The 14,341-nt window shown below is 49.7% G+C and overlaps 1 protein-coding gene across 1 annotated transcript in view; it reads left to right on the top strand.

Annotated features, from left to right (window-relative positions):
• SUPT5H (SPT5 homolog, DSIF elongation factor subunit) overlaps positions 1 to 13,671 on the top strand; it is a 104,752-nt gene extending 91,081 nt beyond the window's left edge. The window contains 11 exon segments of the mRNA XM_075323471.1: positions 1,076 to 1,201; positions 1,277 to 1,361; positions 1,444 to 1,551; positions 1,643 to 1,745; positions 3,667 to 3,794; positions 3,876 to 3,981; positions 4,140 to 4,298; positions 11,628 to 11,796; positions 11,891 to 12,094; positions 12,708 to 12,803; positions 13,173 to 13,671. Coding sequence (XP_075179586.1) covers positions 1,076 to 1,201; positions 1,277 to 1,361; positions 1,444 to 1,551; positions 1,643 to 1,745; positions 3,667 to 3,794; positions 3,876 to 3,981; positions 4,140 to 4,298; positions 11,628 to 11,796; positions 11,891 to 12,094; positions 12,708 to 12,803; positions 13,173 to 13,313 — 1,425 coding nt within the window. The 3' untranslated portion in view covers positions 13,314 to 13,671.
• The last annotated feature ends 670 nt before the right edge of the window (positions 13,672 to 14,341 follow it).

The raw sequence follows: 14,341 nt of genomic DNA, 5'->3' as shown, positions 1-14,341 counted from the left end.
AGTTGGTAGAGCATGAGACTCTTAATCTCAGGGTCGTGGGTTCGAGCCCCACGTTGGGCGCCAACTGTCAAGGGAGGAATTTGGGTGAAGACTGCTAATGGAGTCTTCGTTTGGGATAGCAGAGACGGTGCCGTATTAGCTGTATATCAGTGCCAATATATCAATGTATAAGACAATGAACACAGACATGTTCTCCTTGAGCTAGCGTCATCAACTGACCCGTGTATTGGATAGATCAATTATACAATTTGCATGAGTAACCTTGAAGCTAAACAGGGAGTTTTCCACTCCTTAATTTCTCACAGCACATTGTTTGTTTCTTGTACATTCTTTCTGTGTGAAGCTACGAGACTTTTACTCATCATTAAGAGACTTTCATCGGTTGTACATCTGTTCTCATTCTTGGTAACCCCTTCATGACTATACAACTTTAAATTATATTATGGGTCTATGCGATGGCTACATAGACACATAATTATGCAACTACATCTACATTTTGATTATTTATATACACAGATATTCGTATTACGTTTGAACAAACAAGCTATAGCTCAGACGACCTCCACACCAGCACCTGCCTGTAACTGCTCGCTCCTGTCGCCACCATGTTTGTACGCCCATGAAGCCCAGACAGAATACTTCCCAATGACTTTTGTCCCTTTCCTGACATGTCACACTTAGGCTGTGGGATGTATAGAGCTGACTCAGGACATGGTGCCAGCTGTGTTTTACAGCCAGCACCTGCCTGTAAACTGCTTGCGCCAGTCACCACCATAAAGCCCAGACCGAATACTGAAGTAATGCACCAAATAGCGCAAATGTTCGAAAATAACTAATGTAATTTAAAACTACAACTCGTTCTGTAATAAACAAGCCCTCATGCGGCTGTGGGGGTAACAAAAATAAACTAAAAATATGCCTCTTGGAAGAAGGCGAAGGAAAAAAATGGAAGCAAAAAAGTGAAATAAAAATTGGTGTCTGATGAGAGGGAAGCATCCGTCGTTGCCATTTTTCCTACATATGTCAGTGTCTTACTCATTTCTCATCTCTCTTCTCCCTTTTTTTTCCATTTTAGGGGCGTGAGGGCGAGATCCGTCACTTATTCCGGAATTTCGCCTTCCTTCACTGTAAGAAGCTGGTGGAGAACGGAGGCATGTTTGTCTGCAAAGCGCGGTACTTGGTCCTAGCTGGAGGCTCTAAGGTAAACTTCTTCTCATCCGCCGATCATGGTCTGATGTCTTGTCCTCTTGGTAATTCTGCTTTTCTTCCCCCATAGCCCAGAGATGTGACAAACTTCACTATCGGAGGATTTGCGCCAATGAGCCCGCGAATCAATAGCCCAGCGCACCCTAGTGGGGGAGGTAAGATGGCTCAGGTCTAGTTAATTTTTCTCCTGCCGCTCACCCAGTAATGATCTAATCATGTTTCACCACTTTATTCCAGGACAGAGAGGGAATATGGCCGGTGGAGGAGGACAGGGCAGAGGAAGGGGCCGCAGAGACAACGACCTGATTGGTCAGACTGTGCGCATTTCTCAAGGTCCCTATAAGGGTACGTAATATCCTGTGTGTGTATATACCGCTAATAACATGGCCTTATTATATAGTACTGGATTGTCACCGCCACGTCTTCTCTCTTTCAGGTTATATTGGAGTCGTCAAAGATGCCACGGAATCCACGGCGCGTGTTGAACTTCATTCCACTTGTCAGACGATCTCCGTGGACAGGCAGCGTCTCACCACCGTGTAAGTGATCAGGCTGTGCTTACTTTTTCTCCCTTAGTAAGGCTGGTTTCACACATCCGGTTTATGCCGTGAGGCACAATCTGGTAAAAACCGGAAAGAACGGATCTGGCATGTGTTGCCGCCGGAGCTGTTCTTTCCCCCATAGACTTGTATTAGCGCCGGATTGTGCTGCATGGCCTTGCGTTGCATCCGGCTTTTGCCGGATCCGGCGGACGAATGGAACGCTGCTTGCAGCGTTTTTTGTCTCCGGCGAAAAACTGTATGGCGCCGGATCCGGCACTGTGCGGCGTGAGTTACAATGAAAGCCTATGGGCGCCGGATCAGTCATCATCCGGAATATGACGGAATCAAACGATGGATCCGGTTTTTTGAACTGTGAATGTTTAGTGTCACAATGGATCCGTCAAAAAATGGAAGGAACGCATGGAAAAAAGCTGATGCAACGGATCCGTTTTGTTTTTTTTTGTCAGATCTGTAACATCAGGTTTTTTTGTCGGATTGTGCCGGACGGCAAAAAAACGGATGTGTGAAAGCAGCCTAAGGCTGGTTTCACACATACGTTTTTCGCCATCAGGCACGATACGGCCAAAAAACAGATCTGTTGCATCAGTTTTTTCTATGCGGTCCTTCCATTTTTTGACGGATCCGATGTAATACAGAGCATGCTCAGTTCAAGAAAACTGATCCGTCGTTGGATTCCGTCATATGCCGGATGATGACGGATCCGGCGCCCATAGGCTTCCACAATACAACATGCCGGATCCGGCGTGGTCCCGTTTTTTTGCCGCAGACAACGTTGCATGCTGCGTCCTTTCCGGCAGCCGGATGCAGAAATTTTGCCGGATCTGGCGGACACCGCATGCAATGCAAGGCCATCCGCCACAATCCGGCGCCGTCTCCGTTTTATCCGCATTTTGCCGGATTGTGTCTGACGGCAAAAAACGGATTTGTTGAAAGCAGCCTAAGAGGGATCTGATATTCACAGATATGGATCGTAGTTTACAGACCGGCCGCGTGTCTTCTGACCCGAGCTTGATTGCCTCAAGGCTGTTGAGTTTGCAAGAAGAGACCTACAACCAGTCCGGACACTGCGCTCTGTACTGGGAAACCGGCCTGAGTCTGACCAGAGGGATTATTTTTAATGCAAATATCTGATTAGTCTCTCTTCAGTCGCCGTTCATAGTGGATTGGTGTCGGCTGATCTAGTATTTAGCACTTGGCCACACCAGCCTATAAACATACAAGCTCGTCTTTTGCAGTGCATGCATGCATGTTTATCCAATAGAGAAGTGGGAAATTATCTCACAACTCTAAAACGCTGCTGTCGGGAGGCCCCCATAAATATCTAATGAATGTGGACAGATTTTGGCTGGCATTGTGAAGTAAGGCCATGGCAGCCATAAATCAAATGTTTAGGTTTCATGCCTCCAGTGTAATGATTTTCTGACTATCATATATATATATATATATATATATATATATATATATATATATATATATATATATATATACATACATATATATAAAATCTGCTATGGCCTTACTTCACAATGCCAGCCAAAATCTGTCCACAATATATATATATATATATATATATATATATATATATATATATATATATATATATATATATATATATATATATATATATATATATATATATATATATATATATGTATATATATATATATATATATGTATATATATATATATATATATGTATATATATATATATATATATATTTTTATTATTATTTTATATATATTTTAATAATATTATTATTTATATATATAAATATTATTATTATTTATATTAATAATATTAATTAATATATATATATATATATATATAATATATATATTATTTATTTATATATATTTATTTATATATCTCATTAACCTCTGTCCTCTTCTGTTACAGCGGTGCTCGTCGCCCAGGAGGAATGACCTCCACTCACGCCAGGACACCCATTTATGGCTCCCAGACCCCAATGTACGCTACTGGCTCCAGAACGCCGATGTACGGCTCCCAGACGCCGGTTCACGATGGTAGGTTTGCTGCCACACGGCTTACACTGATTTAGGGTCTGATGAATCGTTCCTCACCTGGGATCTTTTCTGTTTTTACAGGAAGCAGAACTCCTTACTACGGGTCTCAAACACCTCTCCATGATGGAAGCCGAACCCCTGCTCAAAGTGGGGCCTGGGACCCCAACAACCCAAACACCCCTTCAAGGTGTGATTTTTAGATGTTTGTTTAAAGGGGCGGCCCTATCATGGCACATGGATATTAGAGGGGCTGAACTGAAAGCCGCTCTGTACAAGTGCCGTCATGGACTTGGATGGATGCATCATTTTAATAATATTGTTTATTCTCTTGGTTGAAATTCGCAGGGCGGATGAAGAATACGAGTTCAGATATGATGATGAGCCGTCTCCATCTCCACAAGGCTACGGAGGAACACCAAATCCACAAACTCCAGGGTACCCCGATGTACCATCTCCGCAGGTCAATGCACCGTTTAATCCCCAGACACCGGGAACGCCTGCAATGTGAGTCTTCAGTGCGCCTACAGTATCCATTACTACTATCATTACTTGTGTACATTCTCCTTACAACCAAACCGTGAAAACAGGCTAAATGGATTGTGCACCTGATATATTAGGCAACGGCTTTTCAGGAGCTCATTGCTCTCCAGCCACCTGGCATTCTGCTTGCGGGGGAGTGGCGCGCTCCTGAAAATTGAGTTTGGACCAGCGGCATGATCACCCGGCTGTTGTGAGCGATCGGCTGATCACCCGGCTGTTGTGAGCGATCGGCTGATCACCCGGCTGTTGTGAGCGATCGGCTGATCACCCGGCTGTTGTGAGCGATCGGCTGATCACCCGGCTGTTGTGAGCGATCGGCTGATCACCCGGGTGTTGTGAGCGATCGGCTGATCACCCGGCTGTTGTGAGCGATCGGCTGATCACCCGGCTGTTGTGAGCGATCGGCTGATCACCCGGCTGTTGTGAGCGATCGGCTGATCACCCGGCTGTTGTGAGCGATCGGCTGATCACCCGGCTGTTGTGAGCGATCGGCTGATCACCCGGCTGTTGTGAGCGATCGGCTGATCACCCGGCTGTTGTGAGCGATCGGCTGATCACCCGGCTGTTGTGAGCGATCGGCTGATCACCCGGCTGTTGTGAGCGATCGGCTGATCACCCGGCTGTTGTGAGCGATCGGCTGATCACCCGGCTGTTGTGAGCGATCGGCTGATCGCTCTCATTAGCCGGCCCCCTGCAGATCATCTGTTCGCTCTCAAGAGCCGGCCGGCTATTGTGAACGATCAGCTGATCGCTCTCTTTTTCTTTTTCGCTCCTAATTGGGAGACCCAGACAATTGGGTGTATAGCTACTGCCTCCGGAGGCCGCACAAAGTACTACACTTAAAAGTGTAAGGCCCCTCCCCTTCTGGCTATACACCCCCCCGTGGGAGCACGGGTCCCTCAGTTTTTGCTTTGTGCGAAGGAGGTCAGACACGCACGCATAGCTCCACTATTTAGTCAGCAGCAGCTGCTGACTATGTCGGATGGAAGAAAAGAGGGCCCATACAGGGCCCCCAGCATGCTCCCTTCTCACCCCACTTTCTGTCGGTGGTGCTTGTTAAGGTTGAGGTACCCATTGCGGGTACGGAGGCTGGAGCCCACATGCTGATTCCTTCCCCATCCCCATTAGGGCTCTGGGCGAAGTGGGATTTTACCGGTCTCCAGGCACTGAGACCGTGCTCCATCCACAGCCCCTGGAGAAGCCGCTGGATATGGAGCTGAGTATCGTCAGGGACATGGCCCTGCTCCGTCAAGGTACTCTGTGTCCCCGTGCATACGCGCGCACACCGCAGCATTGCTGGGTGTGTTAGTGCGCCGGGGACAACAGCGCTGCTGCGCTTGTGCCATTTCCTCACTTCAGCTTAGCTGAGTGGGTAGACTCAGGGAGAACGGTCGCGCCGGCCGCTGGGACTGCGACGCGGCTGGGACTTGTGGTGCGCCGGGGACTTCCGCGCTGACCGTGCATATATCACGGCCGCGCTTATTACTACAGTCCCCGGCTTTTGCGGCCTAGTTCGTTCGTTCCCGCCTCCGCACCTGCCAGTCAGGAGGAGGGCGGGACGCTGTACAGAGCATCAGCGCTGAGGGCTGGAGTCTTTTTTACATACTCCAGCCCTCACACCAGGCACAGTAGGACGCAGTTTCCCGCACTTTGTCTGTGGCACGCCCACGGTCCGCCCCTCTTCACTGAACGCCGGCAGCCATTCCTGCCTGCACGCTGAGCTGCAGAGGGGAGACGGGGAGACCCAGACACGGGATTCTACGGCCTCATACCCGCTGTTCAGCGGGCGGTAAGCAGCCCTCAAGGGCTCACCCCCACTTGTGCCGTTTGTATACTGAGTATTTTGTGTTTGCAAATACTTTGTACTGTACGGTCGCTGGTGATTCTCGGCTATATACCCTCCTAGATTACAAGGAGGCAACAGCATGTCGTCCGCAAAATGCAAGGGTGCTAAGGCACAGACATTATATGCTGCCTGTACCGCATGTGGGGCTGCTCTACCGGCAGGTTCCACTGACCCCCATTGTGTGCAGTGCTCGGCCCCTGTGCAACTTGCACAGCCGGGGCCTCTGCTGGATGTGACCCAGAGTGTACCACCTGTGAATGCTGTCCAGGTGACAGGAACGGAGTTTGCAGCTTTTGCTGACAGATTGTCTATGACCATGTCAAAGATTCTTGAAACATTGCAGTCTAGACCAGTAACTCAGTCCATGGACACTGTGGCATCATTGCTCCCTGGTCCCCCTCAGCTGGAACACTTCCAAGCTCCGGGGGTGTCACATGCACCCCAGGGTGACGATTCTGACTCAGACAACAGTCCCAGACAACCTAAGCGGGCTCGTTATGAGGGGCCCTCAACTTCGTCTCACTGGTCAGGATCCCAGCGGGACGGATCTATGGGTGATGAGGCGGATGTAACTGATCAAGATTCTGATCCTGGGACCGCTCTCAATCTGGATAACCAGATGGTGACGCCATAGTGAATGATCTTATAGCGTCCATCAATAGGATGTTAGATATTTCCCCGCCAGCTCTTCCTGCGGAGGAGGCAGCTTCACAGCAGGAGAAATTCCATTTCAGATATCCCAAGCGTAAATTAAGCACTTTTCTGGACCACTCTGACTTTAGAGATGCAATCCAGAAACACCACGCTTATCCTGAGAAGCGGTTTTCTAAACGGCTTAAAGATACACGCTATCCTTTTCCCCCTGACGTGGTCAAGGGTTGGACCCAGTGTCCCAAGGTGGACCCTCCAATCTCCAGGCTTGCAGCTAGATCCTTAGTTGCAGTAGAAGATGGAGCGGCACTTAAAGATGCCACTGACAGGCAGATGGAGCTCTGGCTGAAATCCATCTATGAAGCTATTGGAGCGTCGTTGGCGCCAGCTTTTGCAGCCGTATGGGCACTCCAAGCCATTTCAGCTGGGCTTATACAAGTCGACTCGGTCACACGTACATCTGCCCCGCAGGTGGCACCATTGACCTCTCAAATGTCTGCATTCGCGTCTTACGCGATTAATGCTGTCCTGGACTCTACGAGCCGTACGGCGGTGGCGTCAGCCAACTCCGTGGTTTTGCGCAGAGCCCTGTGGTTGAGAGAATGGAAGGCAGATTCTGCTTCCAAGAAGTGCTTAACCAGTTTGCCTTTTTCTCGCGACCGATTGTTTGGGGAGCGTTTGGATGAAATCATTAAACACTCCAAGGGTAAGGACTCATCCTTACCTCAACACAGACAAAACAAGCCCCAACAAAGGAGGGGTCAGTCTGGTTTTCGGTCCTTTCGAGGCTCAGGCAGGTCCCAATTCTCCTCGTCCAAAAGGACTCAAAAGGATCAGAGAGGCTCAGATTCTTGGCGGACTCAGTCACGCCCAAAAAAGACAGCAGGAAGAACCGTTACCAAGACGGCTTCCTCATGACTTTCAGCCTCCTCTCTCCGCATCCTCGGTCGGTGGCAGGCTCTCCCGCTTTGGCGACATTTGGCTGTCACAGGTCAAAGACCGTTGGGTGAAGGACATTCTGTCTCACGGGTACAGGATAGAGTTCAGCTCTCGTCCTCCAACTCGTTTCTTCAGAACTTCCCCACCGCCCGACCGAGCCGATGCTCTGCTGCAGGCGGTGGCCGCTCTAAAGGCGGAAGGAGTGGTGACTTCCGTTCCTCTTCAGGAACAAGGTCACGGTTTTTACTCCAATCTGTTTGTGGTGCCAAAGAAGGACGGGTCCTTTCGGCCCGTCCTGGATCTAAAGTTGCTCAACAAACACGTAAAAACCAGGAGGTTCCGGATGGAATCTCTACGCTCCGTCATAGCCGCAATGTCTCAAGGAGATTTCTTAGCATCAATAGACATCAAAGATGCTTATCTTCACGTGCCGATTGCGCCAGAGCATCAGCGTTTTCTACGCTTCGTTATAGAAAGCGAACACCTGCAGTTCGTAGCGTTACCTTTCGGGCTGGCAACAGCCCCTCGGGTCTTCACCAAGGTCATGGCAGCAGTAGTAGCTGTCCTGCACTCGCAGGGTCACTCCGTGATCCCGTATTTGGACGATCTACTTATAAAGGCACCCTTTCAAGAGGCATGCCAACACAGTCTGGCCGTGGCACTGAAGACTCTCCAGAGTTTCGGGTGGATTATCAACTTTTCAAAGTCAAATCTAACCCCGACCCAATCACTAACATATCTTGGCATGGAGTTTCATACTCTCTCAGCGATAGTGAAGCTTCCACTGGACAAGCAGTGCTCTCTGCAGACAGGGGTGCAATCTCTCCTGCAGAACCAGTCCCACTCCTTGAGGCGCCTCATGCATTTCCTAGGGAAGATGGTGGCAGCAATGGAAGCAGTCCCTTTCGCGCAGTTTCATCTGCGCCCTCTACAATGGGACATTCTCCGCCAATGGGACGGGAAGTCGACGTCCCTCGACAGGGATGTCTCCCTCTCTCAGGCAGCCAAGGACTCTCTCCGATGGTGGCTTCTTCCCACCTCATTGTCAAAAGGAAAGTCGTTCCTACCCCCATCCTGGGCGGTGGTCATGACAGATGCGAGCCTATCAGGGTGGGGAGCAGTGTTTCTTCACCACAGGGCTCAGGGTACGTGGACTCAGAGAGAGTCCACCCTTCAGATCAATGTTCTGGAAATCAGAGCAGTCTATCTTGCTCTGCGAGCCTTCCAACAGTGGCTGGAGGGCAAGCAGATCCGGATTCAGTCGGACAATTCCACAGCGGTGGCGTACATCAACCACCAAGGGGGAACACGCAGTCGGCAAGCCTTTCAAGAAGTCCGGCGGATTCTGACGTGGGTGGAAAACACAGCATCCACCATATCCGCAGTTCACATCCCAGGCGTGGAAAACTGGGAAGCAGACTTTCTCAGTCGCCAGGGCATGGACGCAGGGGAATGGTCCCTTCACCCGGACGTGTTTCAGGAGATCTGTCGCCGCTGGGGGCTGCCGGACGTCGACCTGATGGCGTCACGGCACAACAACAAGGTCCCGGTTTTCATGGCACGGTCTCACGATCACCGAGCTCTGGCGGCAGACGCCTTAGTTCAGGATTGGTCGCAGTTCCGACTACCTTATGTGTTTCCACCTCTGGCATTGTTGCCCAGAGTGTTACGCAAGATCAGGTCCGACTGCCGCCGCGCCATTCTCGTCGCTCCAGACTGGCCAAGGAGGTCGTGGTACCCGGATCTGTGGCATCTTACGGTAGGACAACCGTGGGCGCTACCAGGCCGTCCAGACTTGCTGTCTCAAGGGCCGTTTTTCCATCTGAATTCTGCGGCCCTGAACCTGACTGTGTGGCCATTGAGTCCTGGATCCTAGGGACCTCAGGTTTATCTCATGATGTTGTTGCCACCATGAGACAGGCTAGGAAACCATCCTCCGCCAAGATCTACCACAGAACGTGGAAGATATTCTTATCTTGGTGCTCCGCTCAGGGAGTTTCTCCCTGGCCATTTGCATTGCCTATTTTTCTTTCCTTCCTGCAGTCTGGGTTGGAAAAAGGTTTGTCGCTTAGCTCCCTTAAAGGACAAGTCTCTGCGCTATCCGTATTCTTTCAGAAGCGCCTGGCGCGACTTCCTAAGGTACGCACGTTCCTGCAAGGGGTTTGTCATATCGTTCCCCCTTACAAGCGGCCATTGGAACCCTGGGATCTGAACAAGGTTCTAATTGCTCTCCAGAAGCCACCTTTCGAGCCTATGAAGGAGATTTCCTTTCTCGGCTTTCACAGAAAGTGGCTTTTCTAGTGGCGGTCACGTCTCTTCGGAGAGTGTCAGAGCTGGCAGCGTTATCTTGCAAATCTCCCTTCCTGGTGTTTCACCAAGACAAGGTAGTACTGCGTCCAATTCCAGAGTTTCTTCCCAAGGTGGTATCTTCCTTTCATCTCAATCAGGATATCACTTTACCATCTTTGTGTCCGCATCCAGTTCACCAATTTGAAAAGGGTTTGCATCTGTTGGACCTGGTGAGAGCACTCAGGATCTACATTTCCCGCACGGCGCCTCTGCGCCGTTCGGATGCACTCTTTATCCTGGTCGCTGGTCAGCATAAAGGGTCGCAAGCTTCCAAATCCACCCTTGCGCGGTGGATCAAGGAACCAATTCTTCACGCCTACCGTTCTGCTGGGCTTCCGACTCCTTCTGGACTGAAGGCCCATTCTACCAGAGCCGTGGGTGCGTCCTGGGCATTACGGCATCAGGCTACGGCTCAGCAGGTGTGCCAGGCGGCTACCTGGTCGAGTCTGCACACTTTTACCAAGCATTATCAGGTGCATACCTACGCTTCGGCGGATGCCAGCCTAGGTAGACAAGTCCTGCAGGCGGAGGTGGCCCACCTGTAAGAAAGGGCTGCCTGACAGCCCGATCACGAGGTATTCTTTTACCCACCCAGGGACTGCTTTTGGACGTCCCAATTGTCTGGGTCTCCCAATTAGGAGCGAAAAAGAAGGGAATTTTGTTTACTTACCGTAAATTCCTTTTCTTCTAGCTCCAATTGGGAGACCCAGCACCCGCCCTGTTTTTTCTTAGGGTATTTGTTTTTCGGGTGCACATGTTGTTCATGTTGATAAGTTACGTTCTCCGATATTGTTATCGGATTGAATTTGTTTTTGAAACAGTTATTGGCTTTCCTCCTTGCTTTTGCACTAAAACTGAGGGACCCGTGCTCCCACGGGGGGGTGTATAGCCAGAAGGGGAGGGGCCTTACACTTTTAAGTGTAGTACTTTGTGCGGCCTCCGGAGGCAGTAGCTATACACCCAATTGTCTGGGTCTCCCAATTGGAGCTAGAAGAAAAGGAATTTACGGTAAGTAAACAAAATTCCCTTCTTTTACAATGGAGTCCGACAATGAAAATTCATTCTTGTCATCCGTTGTACAACGCATCAGTCACAAGCATCAAGCAACGCATGTGACTGATGCAAAACAACGGAAATGTGAACCTAGCCTAATAGAAAAGTCTCCTCCATCAGCCGTGTCGCTCTGCATCATATTTGGTGCGGATTTTTACCATTTATCTATGGCACAAAAACCGCAGGTACCTGTGGAAAAGAAATGACAAGCACATTAATTCCGCAGCGGAAAATCCGCGGGTATAAAAAAACGCAGTGTGCGCACAGCATTTTTTTTAAAACCCAAAGGATTTGCTGGGGAATGACTGCAGCAAATCCGCGGTAAATCAACAACGTGCGCATGTAGCCTCAAGCTGCTACCTCATCCATTCTCCGGTCTGGTGCTGTGTAAAAGCTGATAGTTGTTAGTGCACATGGGCCCTTTGGTAATTAATGCGGCCGGTAATTCTCGACAGGTACAACACAGACCAGTTCTCGCCCTACGCCGCTCCTTCTCCACAAGGTTCCTACCAGCCTAGTCCCAGTCCACAAAGCTACCATCAAGTGGCTCCAAGTCCTGTCGGTTATCAGAATACGCACTCTCCGGCAAGTTACCATCCGACCCCATCACCCATGGCTTACCAGGTAAGTGCCGCTGTTATTTAGTTTACGTAGTAGTTCCTGTACCGGCAATACAAATACAAGTCAGTTTTTTTTTTTATCTTGTTTCTGCTTCCAGGCCAGTCCAAGCCCCAGTCCGATGGGTTATAGTCCAATGACCCCCGGGGCGCCCTCTCCTGGTGGCTACAACCCCCACACACCCGGCTCCTCTATAGAACAGATCTCCAGTGACTGGGTGACCACAGACATTCAAGTGAAAGTGAGAGACACCTTCACGGACAATCAAGTGGTGGGACAGATGGGGATCATCCGCAGCGTCACTGTAAGTGTCATCACCCATGGGAGCAGCATTACTCTCACATTGCTAAAATATAACCCCCGTTCGCTGCCTGCGCTCCTATATAATACTGTACATTTCTGGTGTCAATCTTCTGGAATTAGAAAAATCTCCCATTAATCACGTTACCTTGTCACTAAGAATTGGGAAGTCAGTAATGGGTGAGGTCTGACCTCATGCATTTACCTCTTATTTAAAATTCACTGTTTTCAATAAAGAAGGGAGTTTTATTGCCTAGGTTAGCGGCCACTTCTGCAGTCTATCAGTGGTGGTTGATCTAAGCAGCGCAGCGCTTACAGGATATAGAGTTTGCGAGTGCTGCTCTAAAGCCGGACGGATCGCTGGGTATAGCACCTGTGCTCCACCGATGGTGACAGAATGGCCCCCGGTGAGCGAGGAACGTTGCCTCCCTGAAGAACAAAAAATGCGAAGAACCCTGTAACACCTGTGTCTGAGACAGCTATTGGGGTGGTCTATATGGCATTATATGATACTAATACAATCTCTCCGTTGTGGTGGTCTTCTGGAGCCCCCCCACTCATATAAATCCTGGCTCTCGGTTAATGTCCCTCATCATGCTGCTGTTCCTCTTCCGCAGGGTGGACTGTGCTCGGTGCTGCTAAAAGACAGTGACAAAGTGATCAGCATCTCTGGGGACCACTTGGAACCAGTCACGCCCTCCAAAAATAGTCGGGTAAGCAAAAAAATATTAACCGCCCGCCATCTTAATAGTGGTGGTCAATTGGCAAGATATATACTTCAATAGAAGCTGAATGGCTGCCACACTGAGTGCGGAGTTGTGCTGTCCGGGGGCTGTCCGCTGCTTCCATTCAGCAGCTGATCAGTAGGGAGTGACGGGTGTCTGACCCCCATCCCCCCCCCCGTTATCGGATTTTGATGACCTACCCGATAGGTGATGGATATCCTAGTCCTGCACAAGCCTTTTATTGTCTGAACACTGCAATGATGAGACAGCGACGCTTATTTTAAGGTGTGACTATATTGGTCTTCACCAGTCACAACCCCGGTCATGTCTGACTCCCGTCCTTCTCACCTTTTACAGGTAAAAGTCATTTTAGGAGAAGATCGGGAGGCGATGGGCATCCTCCTCAGTATAGATAATGAAGACGGGATTGTGCGGATGGATCAGGACGGGCTACTTAAGATTCTCAACCTCCACTTCTTGGGGAAGCTCGAGTCGTGAATCCCACCGTGACGCGTCCAACAACAGGAGCCTCCATTTTATGTGAAACTATAACCCTTTATGGCGTGGTCAGTGCTCGGGATCACGCGCTCACAAGGGGATCTCTAGGAACAGATCTGAATATAGAAATAACGCAGATTCCTTTTCTTATGACCACAAACTACATTCAGGGCCCAAGTTACCCCTCGCGCCGTGTGAAATAAGGTTTTGCAGCCGTTCTATCTTTATTTCTTCTTTCAGCAGATTCGCCCGCAGATTTGTTTTTATTTTTAATGTCTTCAAATAGTGATATTTTATCTGGTGGAAGTCACACTGTGTAATATTTATATGGTGCAGTTAATAAACCAGGAGAACGGTGTCCATGTCATCGTGATGCTACTGAAGAATCCAGATATCATTCTGTACGCCGCGGGTCGCCTTATGGTCTCTCTCAATCTGTTTTGTTGAGCCATAGGACTCATGTTGTCGCAGCTGGGCTGTATAAGATGTCCAGCCGGGGCCGGGAGAGCTGCGCGGCGGGTCCAGCCGGGGCCGGGAGAGCTGCGCGGCGGGTCCAGCCGGGGCCGGGAGAGCTGCGCGGCGGGTCCAGCCGGGGCCGGGAGAGCTGCGCGGCGGGTCCAGCCGGGGCCGGGAGAGCTGCGCGGCGGGTCCAGCCGGGCTGGGAGAGATGCGCGGCAGACATGTGAAATCAATACTGGCAACATAAAGGATGAAGATCACAAGAGTCAAAATATTTGCATAATTTTTTGTGATTTGCTAAAACAGGTGAAAAGTTACCGTAATTGCTTTTTGTGTTCTTGGCTACTTCTGCTGCTAATGCAGGGGAAATGTTGCATTGCATGATGACCATTCAAACAAAGTGAGACCTGATCTGCCAATTGTGCAGGCTTCTTTTACAGACTTAAGACTGATAGAGTCTGATATGCTGGGGTAGAGCGTTCCAGAGTATGGGGGAGGCGCGGGAGAAATCTTGGATGCGATTGTGGGAAGAGGGGAAAAGAGAGAGATCTTGTGAGGATCTGAGGTTG

The sequence above is a fragment of the Anomaloglossus baeobatrachus genome, chromosome 9 (assembly GCF_048569485.1).
Source record: "Anomaloglossus baeobatrachus isolate aAnoBae1 chromosome 9, aAnoBae1.hap1, whole genome shotgun sequence".
NCBI lineage: Eukaryota > Metazoa > Chordata > Amphibia > Anura > Aromobatidae > Anomaloglossus > Anomaloglossus baeobatrachus.
The sequence above is the reverse complement of the archived record's forward strand: the minus strand, read 5'-3'. Positions and strand labels throughout refer to the sequence as shown.